At 47.8% G+C, this 24,846-nt stretch overlaps 1 protein-coding gene across 1 annotated transcript in view; it reads left to right on the forward strand.

The window, feature by feature from the left end:
- Positions 1–296: 296 nt before the first annotated feature.
- Positions 297–24,846, forward strand: part of srpx (sushi-repeat containing protein X-linked) — a 110,798-nt gene continuing 86,248 nt past the window's right edge. Inside the window, exon 1 of the mRNA XM_072513888.1 lies at positions 297–492. Within this exon, the coding sequence (XP_072369989.1) occupies positions 426–492 (67 nt within the window). The 5' untranslated portion in view covers positions 297–425. The remainder of the gene's footprint in view (positions 493–24,846) is intronic.

Here is a 24,846-nt window from a genome sequence, read left to right on the forward strand (position 1 = left end):
GATAGAAAATAAATTACATCCCTAGTAGTTTATGTGTGCATAATGCAATTAGAACTTCAGTTATGATTTGTTTAAAAATGCTTTTCTTTTTAATGTTATTTTCAGCATTAAACGGAATCCGTACAACCATAAACATCTCAATGAGAAACAAAATGCAGAAACATATTTCAAATAACGTTTCCCATTTTTGTCACTCTGGCCGTTACTTAACAATCCAGTCAATACGCCCCCCCCCCCCCCCCCCCTACTGTTGCTAGAATTGGGGGGGGGGGGGTGATAATTGGGCACAGCACTTGGATATTGTGGGCTGTGATCAGGTAGTTTGGGACTGGCTTGGGGAAGTGGTTTCCGGTAAAGGCGGTGTTTACTCGGAGTAGTTTAATGTATTTTTTTTAAACTTATACGTTGACTATTCCGAGCTCAACATGGACATTCCTATCAAATGTCTTTTATTGTCTATTCTGTGCATCTTTACAGCGGAGGCGTACAGAGGTAGGTGCACGAGCCCGACTTTTGGGTGTTCCAGGCGGGCTTTTCTTTTGCAAAATTTCTGTTTCTGGTTGAGGGTTTTTTTAAGTACAAGGTCGGTCTTTATTAATTCATCGCTGGCGTGCGGAACTGCCTCCTGCAGGAAAAATAGGGGAGACTGGATGGTGGTTCCACAAGTTGATTTGGGATGTTTTTGAGACTTAGACCGGCTTGAGGAGAAATATGAAAACTTTTAAACTTGAACCCTAACTACTTCGAGGCGAGTAAAGTTGGAAGTGTCTTGGTTTTCGGTGCTCGCGGCTGGGAGGGAGGAGGCGGAGAAATCTTTTGAAGACAACTCCAAATTGCTGCTGGTTGTAAGCTTCGCTCGCTGGGACTGAATTTAAAAACAAAACTCTGCAGGATACATCGAGCACTTCGTTTTGAGAAATCATTTGACAGAAACGTGTGTGTTTTAAGTGTGGAGTGAGCGGCGGTTGTGAACCGTGTGCAGGATGTCCCTCAGACGGTACGGTCCGGACTATATGGCATCTCCTTGTGTTTAGCGTGAGCCCGGAGCGGCTGCAGCTCCGCAATCCGCCAACTGGCACGTGGCATTGTAACCCTGTAATAAAGAGGCACTCGAGACACTTCTTTCCTGCAGGGGATTTACAGCCAGCAGCAAATCACCATGCACATGCACTTTTGTACCAACAGTTGGCTTCAATTGCATCGTTTTACATGTGCCAAGCAGTGAGAGAAATTTGGAAATGTTAAGTGGAAAAACCCAGTTGAAATATTGGACTCGGGCTCATTCAGCAACGGTTGTTTTCATTGTAAGATGTACAGGAAGATTATTTTAAAAAACAAATTTTAAACAAAAAACGGAGGTTGTTGCTGCTGGATAAAATTGCATTCTGCATTTTGCCTTTGCATTAGGTTCAGTTGCTGACCCTCGCTCGTTGTCTTCTTCCCCCCCAACTGCACTGAATTTAGAATTCTGAACTTTATCTTAAATTCTTATGTGACCATTGCAAACTCCAGCGTTGAATTAATTCCCTTCTGTGCTTTGATGCATACCTCCTGAGCTACCTCCCTTCTGAACATTGATGGTAGAACCCCGGTCACACTCTCGAAACCTTTCTTCTCTGCTTCAAACTCGCCTTTTATGACTAAACCTTTGGTGACTGTTGTGTTATGCTTCTTCATGTAACATAAGCTGCTTCCTTGATGTATGCTCTGACAAAGGAATGTTCAGACTTAGAGATAGGTTTAACACATTTATTGAACAGTTAACAATTCTCCTACTTGAGTTCGACTCTCCTAATCTAACTAACCAGTCTGCTCTAAGCCACGTGGTGGGAGCGATGCTTCTGATCTGCCCCTGTCCTTCTCTCTAAGAGAAAGAGCATGTGTGCCCTGTCCTTTCATATGGGTTGTGCAATGCCCCCTCTGGGTGTCTTGACTGCCCATTGGTCGTGTCCTAATCTGTGTGTTCATTAGTTGTATGCTGCATGTAATGATGTCCCTGGTACTCCCTCTAGTGTTTACTTAGTCGTGTATTTACATTAACCCCTTGTGTATTTACAGTGATGCATATCACCACATCCCCCCTTTTTTCGTGTTACATATTTTCTGTACTTGGTTAAAGAAAATTGAACAAAAACATGATGACATGTACAAGTTATGATGACTGTGATGACTACAATATCAAAGAATAGTTATGATGACAATGAGGATTATACAATACCAAATAATAGTTATGATGACGTTGAGGATTATACAATACCAAAGAATAGTTATGAGTCCAAAGTTCATGAATTTACACGGTCGAGTGTCTGTCTTCTGCTGTTGTGGAAGTGTCGATGTTGATGCTGTTATTCCCTTATGAACGCCTTCAGTGTCCTGGTGTTTACGTAACCAAGAAGTCATCAGGAGCTGTTCAAATGGTCAAATCACTTCATTGAGGTGGACTCTTTTTTTCTATGCTTGTGGTAGCAAATCTTGATGACATCTTTCCTGAAAGCTGATTTGCTTGTCTGTAGTGTAGCACACGTGAATTGGTAAGATGCGTTGTCATGCCATGGTATGTCATTGTACTGAGCTGAGCAGTAACATTGTCCTTCATGGGCAGAGTTGTACCATGTCATACCAGTTGTTGTTCTATCGTCGTAGTGATTGTTGTTATTGACGTGCTTGTTCTTGAGTTTGTTGCCTCTGGTACGCTTCTTGTTGTCTTTGTTGTTTTTGTAGGTTTTGTTGTTGTGTTTGTTGCGCTCAATGACCACACCGAATGGAGAATTCTAGCCCTTCAAAAAGTTACTTCTGTCAGTGTCCTTCTTGGCATCTGCTGTTTCATTGAGCGTGCCGTCTCTGATTCCTCGGCGCTCCCCGCCTGGAGTCATGTCCAGTTCACTAGAATCATCTTTGGCTTGTCGATGCTCCCCGTCTGGAGTCCTTTCTGGTTCACCTGAATCAGCTTTGGGTTCTTGACACTCCCCGTCCGGAGTCATTTCAGGTTCACTTGAATCATCTGAGGTGCCGCTTGAATCATCTGAGGTGTCTTGATGCTCCCCGTCCGGAGTCAAAACGTTCAGGAATACATTTTCTAGTGGAGAGGCTTGAGTGGATGAGGTTTGAATTAACGTGGTGTCACTGGAGTCACCAGTAACCTCACTTTGATTGCCGAGTGCCTCTGTACATACTAGCTGAGGTCTGTCAGTCTCACTGAGATGTTGCACATCTTGCATGGGAATTGTGAAGCCTTTGTTACTTGTCGCACATATAGTGGGTAGACCTTCAGTGTCTTCTTGTCGGTTAAATGAGCTAGGTAGACTGTCATAGCCTTTTTGTTGTTCACGTGAGCGTGGTACACTGTCATAGTCGTCTTGCTGTGCACTTGAGCCTGACAGACTTGCATCGTCTGCTGCTGGTTGCTCAGATAAGGTTGCTAGACCTTGTTCATGCAAGGACTGCGCTCTGAAGTCTTGCGTTGCTTCCATTGTGGAGTCTGTCAACGAGCTCGCTGTGGAGGCTTGTATCGCTCTCTGTGGAGTCTGGCATAGTTCCCTGTGTGGAGTCATGCAGTGGTCTCACTGTGGAGTCGATCTGTGCGCTCTCGACGGAGTTGTGCAGTGGTCTCGCTGTGGAGTCTTTCTGTGTTCTCTGTGTGGAGTCGTGCAGTGGTCTCGCTGTGGAGTCTTTCTGTGTTCTCTGTGTGGAGACGTGCAGTGGTCTCGCTGTGGAGTCTGTCATCGCTTTCTGTGCGGAGCCGGGGACTCTTCGTGGTGCGTGGACCACTCTTCGTGGTGCGTGGACCACTGGTATGGCGTCAGGCCATTCTCTGTGGGCTTGTACCGCTCTGTCTCTTGGCATCAGGCCGCAGCAGAATCCTGTACTCGTGGGTTGGGATGTCGTCTCTGCTGGGCTGAGGATCCTCAAATCCGAAGAACTCATCCATATCTGTATCGGATTCTTTAATGTACACATCATCTCGTTGCGGTTCGGATTTGGTACTGAGATCGCCATGTCCAATGATGAAATCATCTTCCGAGTAGTAGTCTTCAAGGATCATATCACCTCTTTTTGTGTCGGAGCTGTCACTGTGCTCACTATCTCCAAGGAAGAAATCAACGTCTGAGTCTTGGTCTTCAAGGACTAAATTATTTCTTAGGGCGGTGCTAACTGCTTGTCGCAGGGTTCTGTGGAGGTTACTTTAAGCTACTGGTCGAAGTTCAGCATTGTGCTGTCGTCCCAGGTGAAAGAATTGTGTTTTCTGGCTATAAAATCTTTTTTCACTATTTTCGGACATTTCCCTTTTAAGTGGGCGTGGTCCATGGCCTCTGACATCATGACGCTTGTGAGGTAGAGCGTAGGAATGGTTTGCGCATGCGCAGATCGCTTTTCCTTTACTGTGTGCCCTTTTCACAACTGTGCATGCGCGGCTTCTTGCGCATGTACAAAACACTTTTGCCGGTTCGCGTCTTCTCGGGAACTGCGCATGTGCAGCTCCTTTCGCAAGATGGCTGCCAATCAAAACTGCCGTTTGCTTCTGTTTCAAGCCTACCTTTGCCTCGTGGTGAGTATAGGCGCCGGTTTTACTGATTTCTTTTGTGTTTACCTCGCAGTAGTTTTCAAACTTGTCCAGGACTGTCTGGAAATCACTCTTTTCTTGCACTTTGGAGTACCTGCAGGAGTTGAAGATTTCTGTTGCACATTCACTCGCAATGGTGAGTAGAAGCTTTATCTTCTCAACATCAGCCACGTCTTGTAGGTTGGCTGCTACCATGTAAATCTCAAATCTCTGCTTGAATGCACGCCAGTTGGCACTGAGATTCCCGTCGTTGCTGAGGAACCGGAATCTCGATCATCTTGCCTGGGTGCTGTTGCTGGTAGTCACGGATCTCGCTGAGTTGAACTATATAGATTCAACAAGCACTCACTGGTACCATGATCTGTTATGCTTCTTCGTGTAGCATCAGCTGCTTTCTTGATGTATACTTGGAGATAGGTTTAACACATTTATTGAACAGTTAACAATTCTCCTACTTGAGTTCGACTCTCCTGCTAATCTTGCTATAGTAACTCAGTCTAACTAACCAGTCTGCTCTAAGCCACGTGGTGGGTGTGATGCTTCTGATCTGCCCCTGTCCTTCTCTCTAAGTGTCACCTGTGGAAAGAAAAAGAGCATGTGTGCCCTGTCCTTTTATATGGGTTGTGTAATGCCCCCTTCTGGTAGTGTCACCTCTGGGTGCCTTGACTGCTCATTTGTCGTGTCCTATTCTGTGTGTTCATTAGCTGTATGTCTGCATGTAATTATGTCCCTGGTGCTCCCTCTAGTGTTTACTTAGTCGTAGTGTATTTACATTAACCCCTTGTGTATTTACAGTGATGCATATCACCACAGTGACCTCAGTTTTGGAATGCACTACGAATTATTGCTGCTACGTATTGTATAAGTACATCGTTCTGATAGGCAATGATAGCATCCTGATTGTAAGGCACAAGCTGGAGCAGTGATGACTCTTCTGCCACCACTAAGCTCGATATCTGTCCCTTCCACTACCAGCATAGTATAAGTGCAGTGTAAATAAGCTACCTTCCAGATGCAGTGCAGAAACTCATAAAACTTACTGAGACAGTAGCCCTCAGTTCAGAAGGGGAAAAGCAGCAACATATGGGAACATCGTTGCCTACATGCTCTCCTTTAAGTCATGTAGACTGATAGATATAAATATATTATTATTGCCAAAGGACAAAACACTACGGATGCTGGAAATCCAAAATATAAACAGCAAATTCTGGAAATAGTCAGCAGGTTAGGCAGCATGTGTGATGAGAGAAACTGACTTAACATTTTCAGATCTGTGACCTGTCGTCAGAACTGAACAGTGTTACCGATGTACCAGGCTTTAAGCAAGTTTCGAGACGGGGAAAACTAGGAGAAGAGAGAAGAATAACAGGGAAGGTCTGGTGACAGGATGGAAATCGACTTGCAGGACAGAAGGGATGATGGTGCAAGGCTGGTAATGGGACAATCCATTTCTGGCCAGAAGGTATGCCCATACCAAAATTAGCCAGATCCTGTGACCAAATTTTAATGTATTGCACTTCAAACAAGCAGTTTTGTTTAATTTCATTGTTTTGCCACTGCCAGGTTGGAACAGGCAGCAGGTCTGTGATCAGTTGACATGATTTGAACTGAAATATTATGCTGACTTGTATTTACTACATGATATAAGGTTTTATTTAATTGTATAATGCAAGGGAATATGCTGTAGTTTTGTAAAATGATGTGACCCAAAGCTGTGTATCTGTGTGTAACAGCAATGTATATTACAATACTGTACATCCTTGTAACAATTCACAAAAGTTATTCTGTATAAATGTGCCTGATTGGGACATCAATTTCCCCAGTCTATGCTGATCCTCAAACTGCAATCTGCTGAGAACTAGCTTAGAATCCTGTGTTGCTGCTACCTTGGCCACAAACACTCCCAAAATTCCATTCAAAGCTGACAGATCAGTGATAGAACTTGCACATACCAATCATACCCCTGTCACCAATCCATTCCAGATGTATCCCCATGTCTAATTGCCCTGCTGCTGGCAGGACAAGGAATCCACACCTTGAGAAGCTCTTGAACCAGCACTGAAATAATGCATTTTAAGTTGTGGCTTACCAAGCCTGGACAAAATGCCTGGCAGACATTTGGCACTTGGAGCAAGTGATGTGAAGGGTTTATTTGGAACAAAGGAAGCACCAAAAGATTCCCTTCTTGTGGCCTACCCTTCCCACCAACAACTTGCATTAATATTGTGTCTTTAACACAAAAAACACGGCACGGTAGCACAGTGATTAGCACTGTTGCTTCACAGCGCCAGGGTCTCGGGTTCAATTCCCGGCTTGGGTCACTGTGCAGAGTCAGCACGTTCTCCCTGTGCCTTTGTGGGTTTCCTTTGGGTGCTCCAGTTTCCTTCCACAAGTCCCGAAAGACGCGGTAATTTAGGTAATTTGGACATTCTGAATTCTCCCTCCATGTAGCCAAACAGGCGCTGGAATGTAGGGGCTTTTCACAGTAACTTCATTGCAGTGTTAATGTAAGCCAACTTGTGACAATATTATTATTATTATTATTAAGAACAAAGCTACTTCACTGAGGCATACCCAGATAAAAAATTGAACCAGAGATGGGGATTTTTGGAGTAGTGACAAAGCTCAGCTAAAGTGGTTGGTTTTGAGGGAAGTCTTTAAAGAAGGTGCAGGTAGATGGGTGAAAAAGCTGAGGGAGAGAATGCCACAGCATGTGCCTGGATAATTGAAGGCAGTGATCAGACAAAGGGAAGGGGGTGAGGGATGCACAAGAGGTCAGACTCAAAACAATAGAGTTTTTTTGGAACTCTGGCTAGAGGAGATGGCAGATAAGGAGGGATGAAGCCATGAAGAAGTTTTAACACAAGAATAAGAATTTTAAATTTGGGATGCTGGAGAACTGGGACCTAATTTTGACCAGTAAGAATAGTGTACATTAGGATATGGGCAGCAAGGTTTATAGGGTATGGTAACTGCATAATCATTTTACAAAATGTTATGTGGAATATCTGTTTCTGTTTCTTGAAGCAGCATTTGAGATTGTGCAAAACAAAACAAATGTGAGCATTTGTTAAATTGAAGTTAGCGGTGCGAACTAAGCGGGCAGGAAAAGAAACTATGAAAAAAATTGGAAAATGCTGAAAATACTCAGCATGATAGGCCACATTTGTGGATAAATAAACAGATGTGATGGGATTTATCAAGGCAGGGAAAAGAGCAGAAGGGCAGGAAAGAACAAAAGTGTAGAAAGCTGGAAAAATTAAATGACAGAAGGGATAATAATGCAAGGCAAAAGACAGGAGAAATAAAAGTACAAAAGATGTGTTTAAAGGAGCTGTAAATGGTAATAGCTAAGCCATTTCCAGCACCTTGTGTCTGGAAAAATGGGAACTGTGGTTATGGTCTAAAATTGTTGAACCAAGTGTTGAGTCCGGTAAGTTTTAAAGTGCCTAATTAAACAATGAGGTGCTGTTTCATGAGCTTAATTAGAACAGTGTATGGCGCCAAGGTCAGGGAGGGAAGGTGATGGAGAATTTATATGACAGATGACTGGAAGCTTTTGGACTGAGTGTAGGTGCACAATCACCTATCTGCACTTGATCTCCCCAATGGATAGCGCGGTAGCACAGTGGTTAGCACTGTAGCTTCACAGCACCAGGGCCCCAGTTTGATTCCCTGCTGGGTCACTGTCTGTGTGGAGTCTGCATGTTCTCCCTGCGTCTGTGTGGGTTTCCTCTGGGTGCTCCGGTTTCCTCCCACAGTCCAAAGATGTGCAGGTTAGGTAGTTTGAACATGATAAATTGCTCTTAGTGTCCAAAAAGGTTAGGAGCGGTTATTGGGATACGGGAGTAGGGTTGAAGTGAGGGCTTAAAGTGGGTCAGTGCAGACTCGACGGGCGGAATGGTCTCCTTCAGCACTATGTTCTATCTTCTATATCAAGGAGAAAATATCATGTACAGGGAATACCGTATATTAAATAGTAAGAAATACAATTATTAATCACTGTTTCACCGAGAAAGAGTGTTTTGGGGTCCTGGCCCAGGTGGGAAGGGAGAAGGTGGAAGGGCAGCTGTTGCAACTTCAGGTCTGGATAAAACTGCATGATTAAAACTGAAATCCAGTCCAACTCAAGCTGGTGTGTGATCCCCTCCTGGGACGGCCCGCATCACCAATTTAGTGCACCTAAAATCGCCTGAATTATAGTGTTATTCATCTGAGTCTAAAGCTGTTTTAAAAGCTGCCAAAATTAACGATCCAAGGCGCCATTTGGCACTCGGGGTGTTCCTGAATTGGAACATGGAAACCGCTTTGAAACAAGCAGGGAGAAATCTTCCAGTAACTGTTAGACAACTAAGCACGATGTCGGCGGTCCGTATTGTCTGCACACCAGGGCAATGTAACTGGGGGATACCCCAAAGATGCAGTGGGAATGGAATGCCCACTGGAAGTTCCCAGGTACGGTTCGTATGGCAATTGTCTGGGAAGTGCCAACATTCAAAGGGCTATTTCCCTGCACTGGGAACCATCCGAAAATTCGATGTAAAATTACAAACTTCAGATGGTTTGACCTTTCTGTGTAAATCAATATTTACACAGAAAAAGTTGGAAGGATTAAAACCACTTTTCGCTTCTGGGTAACTATTCTAAGTGTGGCACAGTGGTTAGCATTGCTGCCTCACAGCACCAGGGACCCAGGTACAATTCCGAACTTGGGTGACTGTGGAGTTTGCACTTTCTCCCCGTGTCTGTGTAGCTTTCCTCCAGGTGCTAGAGTTTTCTCCCACTGTCCAAGGATGTGCAGGTTAGGTGGATTGGCCATGCTAAAAATTGCTCCTTAGTGCCCAAAGATTACGGGGATGGGGTGGGGGAGTGGGCCTAGGTAGGGTGTTCTTTCAAAGTTTGGTGCAGACTTGATGGGCCGAATAGTCACCTTCTGCACTGTAGGAATTCTATAGATTCTGAACAGACCCAGGTCGACCTCCCCAAGGATGCCCACAGTACCCCTGAATTGTCACGGAACCCACCCACCTCCATGAAACTCTTCTGGAGTTTCTCCCAAGGGAGGGGAATTCCCATGGGGTCCCTCCCCTTCATCCCCATCCCCCCCGCAAAGGCCAGACTCCTGACTTTCACCACGCTCCCTCTCCGCATCTGAGGCCTGACTATATCTGACCTTTCGACACCAATCCCCCCCTCGCCAACCCCAAGGTTCAACCCGACCTATTCTCCCCCACCGAGGCCTGACCTGCACCCTCTGTTGCCTGCTGCCTCATGGCAAGAAGGCTAGTCCTTGTCAGACCCTTCATGCACAACCTGACTCTGCACCATAAGATGCTATCCTTGCATCAAAGACATAAAACCCTACAAACACTCGAGTCTGTGGACTGAAATGACAGATTAACTTACAGCCATGTTGTCCTTTGCCAGCATCAAATTCTGACAAAGGGCAATACTTCAAACGTTAACTTGAGACTTCTCTCCACGGATGCTCTTGCCTGACTAGCTGTGTCTTTCCATCCTGCTTTTGTTTAAGGTTGCCAGCATCTGCAGGATTTTATTTATGCTGTTCTAGTGATGACTGCGGTCATCATCCACGATGTTTGCAAAGAAACTCTGGAGAGAGATTTGGTGTTTTATTTTAAAGTATACCTAGCAGCAGCATAATGCAGGATTGTGCATTTTACAGTCTGTTCCCAAGGGGGATGTGTTAACACAAAAATCAACTCCTGCTTAATAGCGGTCAATCTGGTGAAGAGTACCCCTTGGACTCTCCAAAGCCTGCTGGTGTTTCAGAGCAAAGATCTACATTGTGCATTCCATTGTCTAGGAATATATACTCAAGGATGCACTGAAGTTTGTCTTGCTCTTGTATTTTTATATCTCTGCTCTCAGTCTCGCTCTTTCTCACTTTCTTTTATCTCCCAGTTCCGCTCTCAGTTTCGCTCTTTCTCGCATCCTTACATCTCCCGGCTCTGCTCTCGCTCTTTCCCCTGTTCTTGTATTTCCCGGATCTCCTCTTCTCCTGCATCTGCTTTGAAGGGGTCAGTGGCAGTAGTAGGGAGGTAATGCATCCTCAGTTTCGCAAACTTCGCTCTCACTCTCTCAACAAAATGGCTCACGGGCTGCAGTCGAAACCCTGATGGGCCGCAGGTTGCCCACCACTGCTATATAGCCCATCTCCATAGCAACGTCGCATGCCTGGGATGTTCTAGCAGAAATATAAATTGATTATTTTTATTTTCAATCTGGGACCTACATGAATAATCAACATCTCTGATGGAGGCAATGGCTCTTTTATTAGACTTAATAAACTTCCATCATGAAACCCAGTGTTTACAAGTTGGCTTTTAGCATCTTTGATCTGGAAAGCCTTCATGACTAATTGAAACCTCACTGGTTTGCGCTCCAACTTCAAACCATTTTCCAAAATGTCTTGAGGTAAACTGGTTCCTCCAAAGGAGCCATTATAATACTAGGTGTGAGGACCTTCCAGATCTTCACCATCCCAGCAACACAATAAAACTTCTCCTTTGAACTGTAACTATTTGGGGTCTGGTTGAATTGCACTTACTTCACTGTTCACCAATTTTTCAATCAGATGTTTCCATTGATCTAAATTTAAAATTCAATTTCCAGAATCAAAAGTTATGCCTCAAACACATGAATTGCGAAACTAGACATTTTCATAATTTAAAGCAAGGCTTGACCACTTGTAAGAGCTCTCCTTTCCAGTTTCTGAATTCTGAGGCCAATTTTAAAGCCTCTTGGACTGAAGTCACCTCTTTCACCATAGGCTGGGGCTACATTTTGGGTTATTCCTGTTCTCTATGTCTCAGCTTCTTGCTGAGCCATTAGGAGCCATACTGGTAATATTAAGAACATATCATAGGCTGTTTTTGCATTACTGTATTATATTTGCCTCATTAATGCTTCACTATTGTTTTCCAAAAGCACTTATACCAACCCCAAAATATAATGTAAACCTCATCAGTGCCAGATTAGCTATAGATATGATCACAAAGCATATTTAAATAATGACTATTTAGTGCATTTATTTCCATCCTTGCTGCATACCAAGTCATTTTTTCATGAGCGATTTTTTTTTTTTTTTGCTTTTTAATTTGCAAGGCAGCACCTCCAATGCTTCCACAATGTTGCACTAAAAGGTTTGGCCTAGATTATATCCTCAAACGTTATTTCAGCACTGACATAGAAGAAAAGGTTGCCACCATTCCTGCCTCACTTGCTGACCTACATTGGTTCATAAGACCATAAGACATAGGAGCAGAATTAGGCCCATCGAGTGTGCTTCACCATTCAAACATGGCTGATATTTTTCTCATCCCCATTCTCCTGTCTTCTCTCTACCTTTCTCTGTGTTAAAGACATTCAGTGATTTGGCTTCTACAGCCTTCTGCAGCAAAGAGTTCCATCGATTCACCACCCTCTGGCTGAAGAAATCCCTTCTCATCTCTGGTTTAAAGGATCGTTCCTGTAGTCTGAGGCTGTGCCCTTTGGTTCTAGTTTTTCCTACTAGTGTAAACATTCTCTCCAATATCCTATAAGTTTCAATAAGACCCCCATCCTTCTAAACTCCAATGAGTACAGTCCCAGAGACCTCAACCGCACCTCTTATGTAAAGCTCTTCATTCCAGGGATGATTCTTTTGAACATCCTCTGGACCCTTTCCAAGGCAAGAATATCCTTCCTTAGATAAGGGGCCCAAAACTGTTCACAATACTCCAAATGGGGTCTGAATAGACCCTTATACAGCCTCTTGTATTCCAGCCCTCTCGACATGACTTCTAACATTGCATTTACCTTCCTAACTATCGACTCAACCTGCACGTTAACTTTAAGAGAATCTTGAATTAGGACTCTGAACTAAATCTCTTTGTGCTTCTGATTTCCTGAGCATTTCCCCATTTAGAAAATAGTCTATGCCTCCATTCCTCCGTCCAAAGTGCATAACCTTACACTTTTTCACATCTGCCACTTCTTTGCCCACTCTCCCAGCCTGTTCAAGTCCTTCTGCAGCCCCCCGCTTCCTCAATATTACCTGTCCCTTCGGGTGCAACAACTCAATTTTAAAAATTCTGATCCTTGCGTTCATCCAGGGCTTCACCCCTCCTCTTCACTGTAACTTCTTCCAATCTCGCAGCCCTTTAGATCTCTGCACTCCTCCGCTTCTGGTCTCGTGTGTATGCTGAATCCCAGCCCCTCCATCATTGGTGGCTCTGCCTTCATTTGTCTTGTTAATTAGCTCTATAATTACTCCTCCTAAAGCTCTCTGCCTCTCCACTTCTGTATCCACCTTTAATGTGCTTCTTAAAACCTACCTGTTTGTCCCAGCTTTTGGTCACCTGATCTAATATCTTGCTATGTGCATTGATTTATAATTTTGTGATAATCGCTTTTGTGAAGCACCTTTGGATGTTTCGCTACACTGAAGCTGCTATATAAATACAAGTTCTTCATACTTTTGGCCAAGGTTTGGAGTCTTTCCATAAGGTCTCTGTGTGAAAACTGCAGGGCCTCCATCTGGGAGAACTCTTGTGTACTATTCCAAATGAGTGGGTTGTTATAATTCCTTCTCTGAAAGAAGCCAAGCCAGCTGTCCAACTTTATGTCTCTAGTTTTAGATATTCTGGCACCCTGATTAATATGGAAGAATCCCAAATGGAAGTTTCCCAGGACACTTTCTCAGTAAGATCCAAGTTTTGGAGTGTGACAAGTTCCAAGGAGTACATATTCTGCCAGGTGAATCTGAAGATCTGTGCCTCCACGCCAGGAGATTACAGATGATTATAGTCCCAGATGTGCGGAACTATAGAATCTCCAACAATAGAATCTGTTGTTGCCAATATGAAATGCGACTTTCGAAGTTTGCATTCACTCATTAATGCCTGAAGATAATTTCTTCTGCCACAAGAACCAAGGTTAGAACGTATTTTAACAATGACAGGGCTCGCTTTAACAAAGATATTACTGCATAGATTTTTATAATGTTTTTGCGATAGAAGAGAAAACAGCTGCCAGTGCAAATATTTTTAAAGCTGGAATAAGTACATTTAGCTTGAAGAAACAAGCCATTTGAGTAACAACTTGTAATGGGTGGCCTCGGACTTGGAATACTGAACTTAATGGATGATATCTCTCTTAAGAGAGTGACACGATAAATGAATGCTAACTTCTGTATTTCTCAACTTCTCACCAGCAATTGTTTATACTTGTATTTATGGACCTACCATGTTCTTATTGTATTTAACTACATAGTTCAGGGGAACATACCCGTCAACCCCTAAATTCTTTGCGCATGAGTTAAGGTTCCCTCTTCCCCAACTCCAAATCCTGGAACTGTTCCAACTATGTTTTCTCCTGATCCATATACATGGTTACACATCTGCTTTTCTAATGCATTTTGAAATAAGACTATACAAATCAGATTTTTGGCAATAGGTACTAAATATTGACATAACGTATTTTAAAAAATATATATATTTCAAATTTTCCAACAACCCCCCCCCCCAACAAGCAAAAAGAAACAAAAACACAACAATCAGAAATTATACATTGGATTTCCCCCATATACAATAACCCCCCATATAACATTTAAAAGCACAAATAGGGAAACCCCCCCCCCCCCCACCTTCACCCAAACACCACCCCAAAAGAACCCCCCCCCCCCAAACCCCTGGGCTGCTGCTGACCTCCTCCTAACGCTCCGCAAGATAGTCTAGGAACGGTTGCCACTGCCCGAGGAACCCTTGCACAGACCCTCGCAAGGCAAACTTTATCCTCTCCAGCTTGATGAACCCTGCCATGTCATTGATCCAAGCTTCCACACTAGGGGGCTTCGCATCTTTCCATAGTAGCAAAATCCTCCGCTGGGCTACCAGAGACGCAAAGGCCAGAATACCGGCCTCTTTTGCCTCCTGCACTCCCGGCTCGTCCGATACGTTCACCACCTTGGACATAGTCCTCGCAAAACCCCTCCAAAACCCATCCAGAACATATGGAAGTGATTTGCCGGGCTCCCCGAGCACCTCTCACATCTGTCCTCCACCCCAAAGAACCCACTCAACCTCGCCCCTGTCATACGCGCTCTGTGAGTAACTTTGAACTGTATTAGGCCGAGCCTGGCGCAAGAGGAGGAAGAATTAACCCTACTCAGGGCATCAGCCCACAGACCCTCATCTATCTCCTCCCCAAGCTCCTCCTCCCACTTGCCCTTTAGCTCCTCCACCGAGGCCTCCTCCTCTTCCTTCAGCTCCTGGTAAATTGCCGAAACCTTGCCTTCTCCAACCCATACACCCGAAATCACCCTGTCCTGAATCCCCCGTGCCGGAAGCAGCGGGAATTGCCTCACCTGCCGCCTCACAAACGCCCTCACTTGCATGTACCTGAATGCGTTTCCCGGGGGTAGCCCAAACTTCTCCTCCAGCGCCCCTAGGCTCGCAAACATCCCATCAATGAACTGGTCCCCCATTCTTCTAATCCCTGCCCGATGCCAGCTCCGAAATCCCCCATCCATCCTTCCCGGGACGAACCGATGATTCTCCCGAATCGGTGACCAAACCGAGGCTCCCACCTCGCCCCTGTGTCGCCTCCACTGCCCCCAGATCTTCAGCGTCGCCACCACCACCGGACTCGTGGTGTACCTTGTCGGCGACGGCAGCGGTGCCGTCACCAGTGCCCTCAGGCTCGTGCCCACACAGGACGCCATCTCTAGCGTCTCCCACGCCGCCCCTCTCCCTCCATTACCCACTTATGGATCATCGCCACGTTGGCTGCCCAATAATAGCCACACGAATTCGGCAGCGCCAGCAACCCCCTGTCCCTGCTATGCTCCAGAAACACACTCTTCACCCTCGGGGTCTTATTCGCCCACACAAATCCCATGATGCTCCTGCTTACCCATTTGAAAAAGGCCTTGGGGATCAAAATGGGAAGGCACAGGAACACAAAGAGGAACCTCGGGAGGACCATCATTTTGACCGACTGCATTCTGCCCGCTAGTGAGAGTGGCAGCATATCCCATCTTTTAATATCCTCCTCCATCTGCTCCACCAACCGCGTCAAACTGAGCTTGTGCAGAGCCCCCCAGCTCCTAGCTACTTGGATCCCGAGGTACCGAAAGCTCCTTTCCGCCCTCTTCAGCGGTAGCTCGTCTATCCCCCTTCCCTGGTCTCCTGAATGCACCACAAAGAGCTCACTCTTACCTACGTTGAGTTTATACCCCGAAAAGTCCCCAAACTCCCTAAGGATCCGCATGACCTCCGTCATCCCCTCCACTGGATCCGGAACACACAACAACAGGTCATCGGCATACGACACCCGGACCAAACCCCTCCATTTCCTGGATTTCCTCAGTGCCATGACCAGCGGCTCAATTGCCAGTGCAAACAACAAGGGGGATAAGGGGCACCCCTGCCTCGTCCCCCGGTACAGCCGAAAGTACTCTGACCTCCACCGGTTCGTAGCCACACTCTCCACTGGGGCTCTATATAGCAGCCTGACCCAACTGATGAACCCCTCTCCGAACCCAAACCTCCGCAACACTTCCCAAAGATACTCTCGCTCCACCCGATCAAAGGCCTTCTCCGCGTCCATAGCTGCCACTACCTCCGCTTCCCCCTCCACCGGGGGCATCATAATCACATTGAGGAGCCTCCGCACATTTGTATTTAGCTGCCTATCCTTCACAAATCACATCTGGTCCTCATGAATCACCCCCGGGACACAGTCCTCAATTCTCGTAGCCAGCACCTTCGCCAGCAACTTAGCGTCAACATTGAGGAGCGAGATCAGTCTATACGACCCACATTACAATGGATCTTTGTCCCGCTTCAAGATCAGATAAATCAGCGATCTGGACATTGTCGGGGCAAGTTCCCCCCCTCCCTCGCCTTATTAAAAGTCCTCACTAGCAACGGGCCCAGCAGGTCCACGTATTTCCTGTAAAATTCAACTGGGAACCCATCCGGCCCCGGGGCCTTCCCCGACTGCATGCTCCCCAATCCTTTAACCAGCTCCTCCAGCCCAATCGGTGCCCCCAAACCAACCACCTCCTCCTCCTCCACCCTCGGGAACCTCAGCTGATCCAGGAATCGCGCATCCCCTCCTCCCCTGCTGGGGGCTCAGACCTGTACAGATCCCCATAGAAGTCCTTAAACACCTCGTTTATTCTCAACGCACTCCGCACCGTATTCCCCCTCTATCCTTGACTCCACCAATCGCCCTCGCTGTCTCCCTCTTACGAAGCTGATGTGCCAGCATCCGACTCGCCTTCTCCCCATACTCATACGCCGCCCCCTGTGCTTTCCTCCACTGTGCCTCTGCCTTCCCCGTGGTCAACAGGTCGAATTCCTTCTGGAGGTTCCGTTGCTCCCTAAGTAGCCCCTCCTCGGGGGGCCTCTGCATACCTCCTGTCCACCCTTAAATTCTCCCCCACCAACCTCTCCCTCTCATTCCCCTCTCCCTTCTCCCTGTGGGCCCTAATGGAAATTAGCTCTCCCCTGACCACCGCCTTCAATGCCTCCCAATCTATCCCCACCTGCACCTCCCCGTTGTTGTTGGCCTCCAAGTATCTTTCAATACACCCCCGCACCCGCCCGCACACCCCCTCATCCGCCAACTGTCCCACATCGAGGCGCCACAGCGGGCGCTGGTCCCTCTCCTCCCCCAACTCCAGATCCACCCAATGCGGGGCGTGGTCCGAGATAGCTATGGCCGAATATTCCGTTCCCTCCACTTTCGGGATTAGCGCCCTACTCAAAATGAAGAAGTCTATCCGGGAGTAGACTCTATGGACGTGGGAAAAGAAGGAAATTCTGTGGCCTGGCAAACCTCCATGGATCCACTCCCCCCATCTGGTCCATAAACCTCCTGAGCACCTTGGCCGCAGCCGGCCTCTTACCCGTCCTGGACCTAGAGCGATCCAGTGCTGGGTCCAGCACCGTGTTATGTCCCTCCCCATTATCAAGCTTCCTACCTCCAGATCCGGGATCCGACCCAGCATGCGTTTCATAAATCCGGCATCATCCCAATTCGGGGCATATACGTTCACCAGTACCACCCGCACCCCCTGCAACCTACCACTCACCATCACATATCGACCTCCATTACCCACTACAATATTCAGTGCCTCGAACGACACCCGCTTCCCCACCAGTATTGCAACCCCTCTGTTCTTCGCATCCAGCCTTGAATGAAAGACCTGCCCTACCCATCCCTTTCTCAGTCTAACCTGATCTGCCACCTTCAGATGTGTCTCCTGGAGCATAACCACGTCTGCCTTCAGTCCCTTTAAGTGGGCGAACACCCGGGCCCTCTTGACCGGCCGTTCAGGCCCCTCACATTCCAAGTTATCAGCCGGATCGGGGGGCTACTTGTGCACCCTCCCCCTGCCGACTAGCCATCTTCTTTTCTAGGCCAGCCACATGCCCGCGCCTCCCGCAGCCTCCAGTCCCCCAGGCGGCGGACTCCCGCCCCGACTATCTCTCCTACTTCCAGCTCCCCTTTGGCCAATGCAGCAGTAACCCATTTCCCCCCCTCCTCCCCCCCCCCCCCCCGCTAGATCCTCATCTAGTGATTTTACTCCCCCCATGACACTCCCGTAAGTCAGCTGACTCCTGCTGACCCCAGCCTCTCCCGCCATTCCATCGACCCCACAGTGTGAGAATCCCCCACCCCTTGTCAGTCAGTGTGCGCTCCTCTCCAGCACCGCCCTTCCCCCCCCCCCCGGCCCCACCACCATCCTTCCCTAACGCGGGAAAAAAACCGCACTTTCCTGAGGCGGCCCCGCCCCCTCTAGCGCAGCTCCTTGCGGCCTTACCCCAACTCCCCATCCCCAGGCCTCCACCCCCCCCTTCCTCCGCGGGGCCATGACCCTCCAACACCGACGCCCACACTCTCCCACAACCCCCACATCAAGTCCTTTCACCCATCCCCACCCAGCACCAATGCAAAAAGAACATTCCCCAAACACAGTAAACATCCCCCCACGACAAACCCTCAGTTTGAGTCCCAACTTTTCAGTCTGGATAAAGTTCCATGCCTCATCAGGCGTTTCAAAATAGTGGTGCCGATCTTGGAACGTGACCCACAATCGCGCTGGCTGCAGCATTCCGAACTTCACCCTGTCATGATATTCAAACACACACATCATGATAGACACACCAACAGACAAATCAGAACACACAACACCACAACCAATCACAGACAAAGACAGGAACCATATAAAAGCACAAACACGACACCTGGTGGACAGTATTAGCTGGAGACAAGGACAAGGACAGACCTGTTACACGACACACTCGGAGACAGCACGTGCAGAGTATCCAGAACAAACTGTATATAAGAGTTAAAATAAAATAGAGTTGTACCACATACAACTGTGTTGGCTCATCTGTGCACCAGATCACCCAACACCACATGGTACAGGAGTGGATCGATACCTGCCGGCATACCTCAGTGTACACAGACAACCAGCAGTGCCCAGGCAAAATGTTACAGCTCCCGGTTCCGCAGCCGCTCCAGTGCCACGGCGATCTCCGTGAAAACTGGCGGCGATTCCGGCAAGAGTTCGAATTGTTCCTGGTGGCAGCTGAACTCCAAGACCTGGATGATAGCGAAAAAATTGAATTTCTCCTCACCATCGCCGGTGCAAGGGCAAGAGAAATATTCACACGGTTCAGGTTCTTCAGGAGGCAGCAAAGGTACGATTACCAGGCTGTCCTGGACAAATTCTCCAAGTACTGTGAAGAAAACGCACTCCAATCGGCAAGTAAAGGTAAGAAAAGCGGCAGTACTCATCTCGTGGCCAGGATCCCGGAGCCCGAATTCCCAGAGGCCGAAATCCCGGGCCTGAGAGAGGGCTGGGTCGAGATCGGCGGCCATCTTGCTAAAGGTATCACGCTAGCACAGTTGCGCGAGCAGTGCGCAGAACCGGAAGTTTCATTTGCGCATGCGCGAGATGCTACGCATGCGCAGTCAAGAAAACTGCCATCGGTAAAGGAACAGCGATCTGAGCATGCGCAGTCGCTTCCTACGTGCTACATACCGAGCGTCAGGATGTCAGAGGCCCCAGACCGCACCAATTTAAAAGGGAAACGTCCCAAATCAAAAAAACAAAAATCTGTTAAAGCTGTAAAACAACCTTCCCTCACCTGGAATGACAGCACATTGCCGCAAATTGACCCAGGAGATGAATTTGACCTCCGAAGAACCCTCCGACAAGCAGTTACCTACGCACAAGCCGATGATTCCGACCTCGAATACTTTGATGATGATCTTTACAGTGTTTCGGGACCTCGCAAGTCCAATGATAGCTCCGTGGTCCTATACGACTATGACTCGGACGAACCTTTCGTGTTGCACATTGGCGGCCCCCACATTGAATCCGACGCAGATGCGGATTCATTTTTCGGATTTGAAGATCTTCAACCCAGCAGATATGACGTCCCAACTCATCAGTGCCGGATGATGCTGCAGCCTGACATTAACAGACAGGGAGCGGTGCAAGCCCACGGAGAGCGCCCTGCTGCCACACAGAGCGTGGTCCACGTCCCGCTCAGCGTTCCCGACTCTATGAAAGAAGACATGCAACACTCCAGAGTGCAGTCCTTGCATGAACAAGAAGTGACTCCAGAGTCACAAGCCTCCACAGAGAGCTCGTGGACAGACTCCACAAAAGAAAAAACGCTTGACTCCGATGCGCAGTCCTTGCAGGAACAAGACCATGAGGGTCTAGCAACCTCTCCTGACCAACCAGCGGCAGACGATGCAAATCTGCCATGCTCACGTGAACAGCACGAAGGCTATGACAGCCTACCACGCTCCACTGCACAGCAGCATGACCATGATGGTCTCTCATGCTACAATGAAGGGCACAGCGCTGATGACTATTCAAGCCCAACTGAAGACAAGCCAAAGGAATCTCCTCTTCCAAGCCCGAAGGAAAAAGGTTCATGCGCTGACCTTCAGAATCATTGTAGCCGAACAGAGATTAATAATGCTGCACGGTCACAGAAGGATACTGAGGATTTGCTAAAGAAATTACCTGTATGTTTAACTTGCAAGGAGCAGACTGAGAATTGCCAGTGTTTTAGTACGAAAAAAAAAATGGACAAGACATTGATCCTCAGTTAATGGAAATAACACAACCTGAATCATACCTACAGCAGGGACAAATGTCTCCCTTCAACTCAACACCGCAGAGTCCCAACTTCGGAGACCAGCAGTTAGTCAGTAATAACTCTTCAAACCTTGAGGGGAACATTAACTGCATTGAATCTAAACACACTCCACTGATAAATGAGCAGAACATTGGAGCAAGAATCCTGAGGACACCGACATCGAGTCGCCAGATAACGAATTTAAAACCCGCATCCATTGTACCACACTAACCCCAGTGATTAAGCAGTTATGTATGGGGAGTATAATGTGGGCAATTGAGAACAGTAAAAGAGAGACTGTGACCATGCCAGTCCCAGCAAAATCAGACCCAGAGACCATGAAGGCATGTACATTAGACAAAGATACATATGAGGTACCTGAGAAGAAAAGTGAAACGGAATGTTCTTTGGAAAATAGTACAATGTCGATCGAAACATTGGATCCTATATTCGAGACCATATATATGGGAGAATTTGGGGGTAATAAACAAGGTTCTGCAATGTCTGGGGGAAGATTTAAAATTCCAAAGAAGAAAAGCCCAAATGAAGGACAACGGCAAGACAATGACAGTCCACCGACATGGTGTGCACCACCAGATGAAAACTCTGACAATTTACCCAACCCTAGTGAACAGCAAGCTGCTAATGAGGATCTATCCACGGGATGTGAGACGAGTGACGACAGCATCCCACTTCCCATGCAAAAGGTGCAAGGCGGCAGACCTCGCCTAGTGCGTACCGAGGCACTCGACGATCACGGTGGGACCACTGACGGCTGCGGTGGTGGCGCACCGCTTCCATCCTCGATGGCTCGAGCCTCTCCACTGGTTGGTGCATTCCTGCATGTTCCGACTCCAGAAGTGCAGCTTCAGGGAATCTCGGCTGCCTCCAGTGAACCTGTTGGGACTCCAGACGGGAGCATCGACGGAAGGCAGACCGGACTCCAGATGGGGAGCAGCCAAGCGCCGACTCTGATTCGCGTACGGCAGACCTTGCTCCGGACGGGCGGTGTCGCGGCCTCGGTGATGGCACGCTCAGGGTGACGGCGGATGCCACGGCGACAGGGAATGGATCGCGTGGCAGTCCCACGGGGTCGGCAGTGGCGACCAGCACCGGCGGTCCAAGACGGACACACCAATTCGCGCCAACGCCAGACGTTGATGCGAGTGACAATTCTCTCTCCGAGGCGACATGCTTCGACGTTTCTCTGCGAAGTCGCCCTTCCGGCACAGCAGGTGGCCGGAACCAGCGTGCACGGTCTCGGCCAACTTCCACATCTGGCACATTCATCGCCTTGCATGACATTAGTGATGGTGCTTCTTCAATGGCAACGACCCATCGGCTACAAGATGCCGTCCACCACAAACATAAAAAGAAAAAAGACTCCACCTTGTTCCTGGTATGCAGGGCGGATGGATTGGTGCGTAGGCGCAATCAGCGAGCTTTGCGCCGCCTTCCACGCTCGCAACTGAACCGTACGCACACACCGGATCCTCCACTGGTTCCCAAGGATGACTTCGTGGAGATGCCACGGATCATGCCCCTTCCATCGCCACCCGTGACCAGGCCACAGCAGCTAAAATCCTCCCCATGCAGAAGCTAAGGCTGTTTCTGGGACCTTGCCACCTGCCAAATCCAGGGCAAACTTTATTGAAGCAGACAAGTATTTTCTCCCTTTTGAGTTGGCATTTCAGTCGAAATGTCCCCGCATAGTCAGCACATCATCTGACTGTTTACAGAAATTAATTGATAGAATTATAGAGACAATATGTGGTTGTTCTCAAGGACCACGAACCGACGAAGGTGTTCAGTTGCAGATAATTAAGGCCTTACTAACTACAGTAACATCTCAGCTCATAGAAATACACGAAGGAACTGTGTTACAGGCTGTTAGAACGCGCTACAATATTCACCTGGCCAGCAAACAAAAAACTTAATAAACCAAACCACAGCCAAGGCAACACCAACAAAGATGTTGAATGTTATATTTGCACGAATGGAAAACCAAGCACTGCACGAAGTACAACAAATGGAAAAGTAGAGACTTCGGCAACAGCATCACCTCCAACAGTCCAATGTGAACCAGTGTGAACCCAAATCTCCACAGCTGAACTGGCTTGAGGACCAGCCTATTCTTGAGGCGGTCACCCATTAGACTGGACTTATAACGCTGTTCATACGTTCAAAAAGTTAAACACTGCTGTATTATAACCTGTTGTTGTTTATCGTTCCAGAGATCGTCTGACCGGACCACTGTTCAAGTTGTTTTTTTTCCTCGCATTCATGTTTTGTTATGCTACAACCTTGTTAGTGTGACGCACCCGACATCGCCCCATGTAAATAGTTACGTCATATACACATGCTGTGCACAACACACACACACACTCTTAGATGCACTCACGAGACGATTATATTTATAACCACGTAGGCACATATCTTTGTAAAAAGGGGGGATGTCATGATATTCAAACACACACATCATGATAGACACACCAACAGACAGATCAGAACACACAACACCACAACCAATCACAGACAAAGACAGGAACCATATAAAAGCACAAACACGACACCTGGTGGACAGTATTAGCTGGAGACAAGGACAAGGACAGACCTGTTGCACGACACACTCAGGGAGACAGCACGTGCAGAGTATCCAGAACAAACTGTATATAAGAGTTAAAATAAAATAGAGTTGTACCACATACAACTGTGTTGGCTCATCTGTGCACCAGAGCACCCAACACCACACACCCCCTTCCGATGGAGCACCGCCTTAGCCCGGTTAAAACCAGCCCTCTTCTTAGCCACCTCCACACTCCAGTCCTGGTAAATTCGGATCTCCGTGTTCTCCCACCTGCTGCTCCGCTCTTTTTTGGCCCATCTCAGGTCACACTCTCTGTCCACAAAGCGGTGGAACCTCACCACTACAGCCCTTGGCGGCTCGTTGGCTTTGGCTCTCCTTGCCAGGACCCGATGAGCCCCATCCAGCTCCAGGGGCCTCGGGAAAGCTCCCGCGCCTATCAGCGAATTGAGCATCGTGCTCATATATGCCCCGGCATCGGGCCCCTCCACTCCTTCAGGGAGACCCAGAATCTGAAGATTCTTCCTCCTCAACCTATTCTCCAGGTCCTCAAATTTTTCCGCCCACCTCTTGTGCAGCGCGTCGTGCGCCTCCACCTTCACCGCCAGGCCCAAGATCTCGTCCTCGTTCTCCGAGGCTTTTTGCAGCACCTCCTGGATCGCCGCCCCTTGGGCCTTCTGGGTCTTCACAAGCTTCTCAATTGCCGCCTTCATTGGCGCCAGCATTTCTGTCCTCAGCTCCTCGAAGCAGCGTTTAAGAAACTCCTGCGACTACTGCGCCCACGCTGCTTGGTCTCCACCCGCCGCCATCTTGCTTTTCGTCCCTCGCACTTTCCGCTGCACCAGGATCACTTTTTTAACCGTTCCACTCCTGGTCCAATCCATATACTGACGGGGGGACCTTGCTGTCACCTTCCCACACTGGAAGCCGTCGAACAATTGCCATTGGGGCCCCTCTGAAGAGCCCAAAAGTCCGTTCTCGGCGGGCGCTGCCGAACGTGCGACCTACCTAGGCATAGCCACAACCGGAAATCATTCCATTACTTATAATGTCCTTGGATACATCAATAAAAATCATGATTATGTATTTAAACACTACATGAACTTCATTGCCAGTATGCTTTTTTAAATACATAATTCAGTTCTGCTGATTTACTGTTAATACTTTTTAAACTTCTGTGTGCTCAGAAAATACTCCAGTGTGGCACTGACGGAGGGCTGCAATATGGTGTGGAGTTTGTGTGCTCTCCCAGTGGCTGCGTGGATGTCCTCCGGGTTCTCCGGCTTCCTCCCACAGTCCAAAGATGTGCAGCTTAGTTGGATTGGCCAATTGTGCGGGGTTTTGGGAATAGGTGGGGGAGTGGGCCTAGGTAGAGTGCCCTTTCGGAGGGTTGGTGCAGACTCTGCGGGCCAAATGGTCTCCTATAGAGTGGATGTTCAGAGACTATTTCCTCGGGTGGATGTAGCAGTTACAAGGGGGCATAACTATAAGGGTTCGGGGTGGGAGATATAGGAGGGATGTGC

This window comes from Scyliorhinus torazame, chromosome 8, assembly GCF_047496885.1.
Source record: "Scyliorhinus torazame isolate Kashiwa2021f chromosome 8, sScyTor2.1, whole genome shotgun sequence".
NCBI classification, from domain to species: Eukaryota; Metazoa; Chordata; class Chondrichthyes; order Carcharhiniformes; family Scyliorhinidae; genus Scyliorhinus; species Scyliorhinus torazame.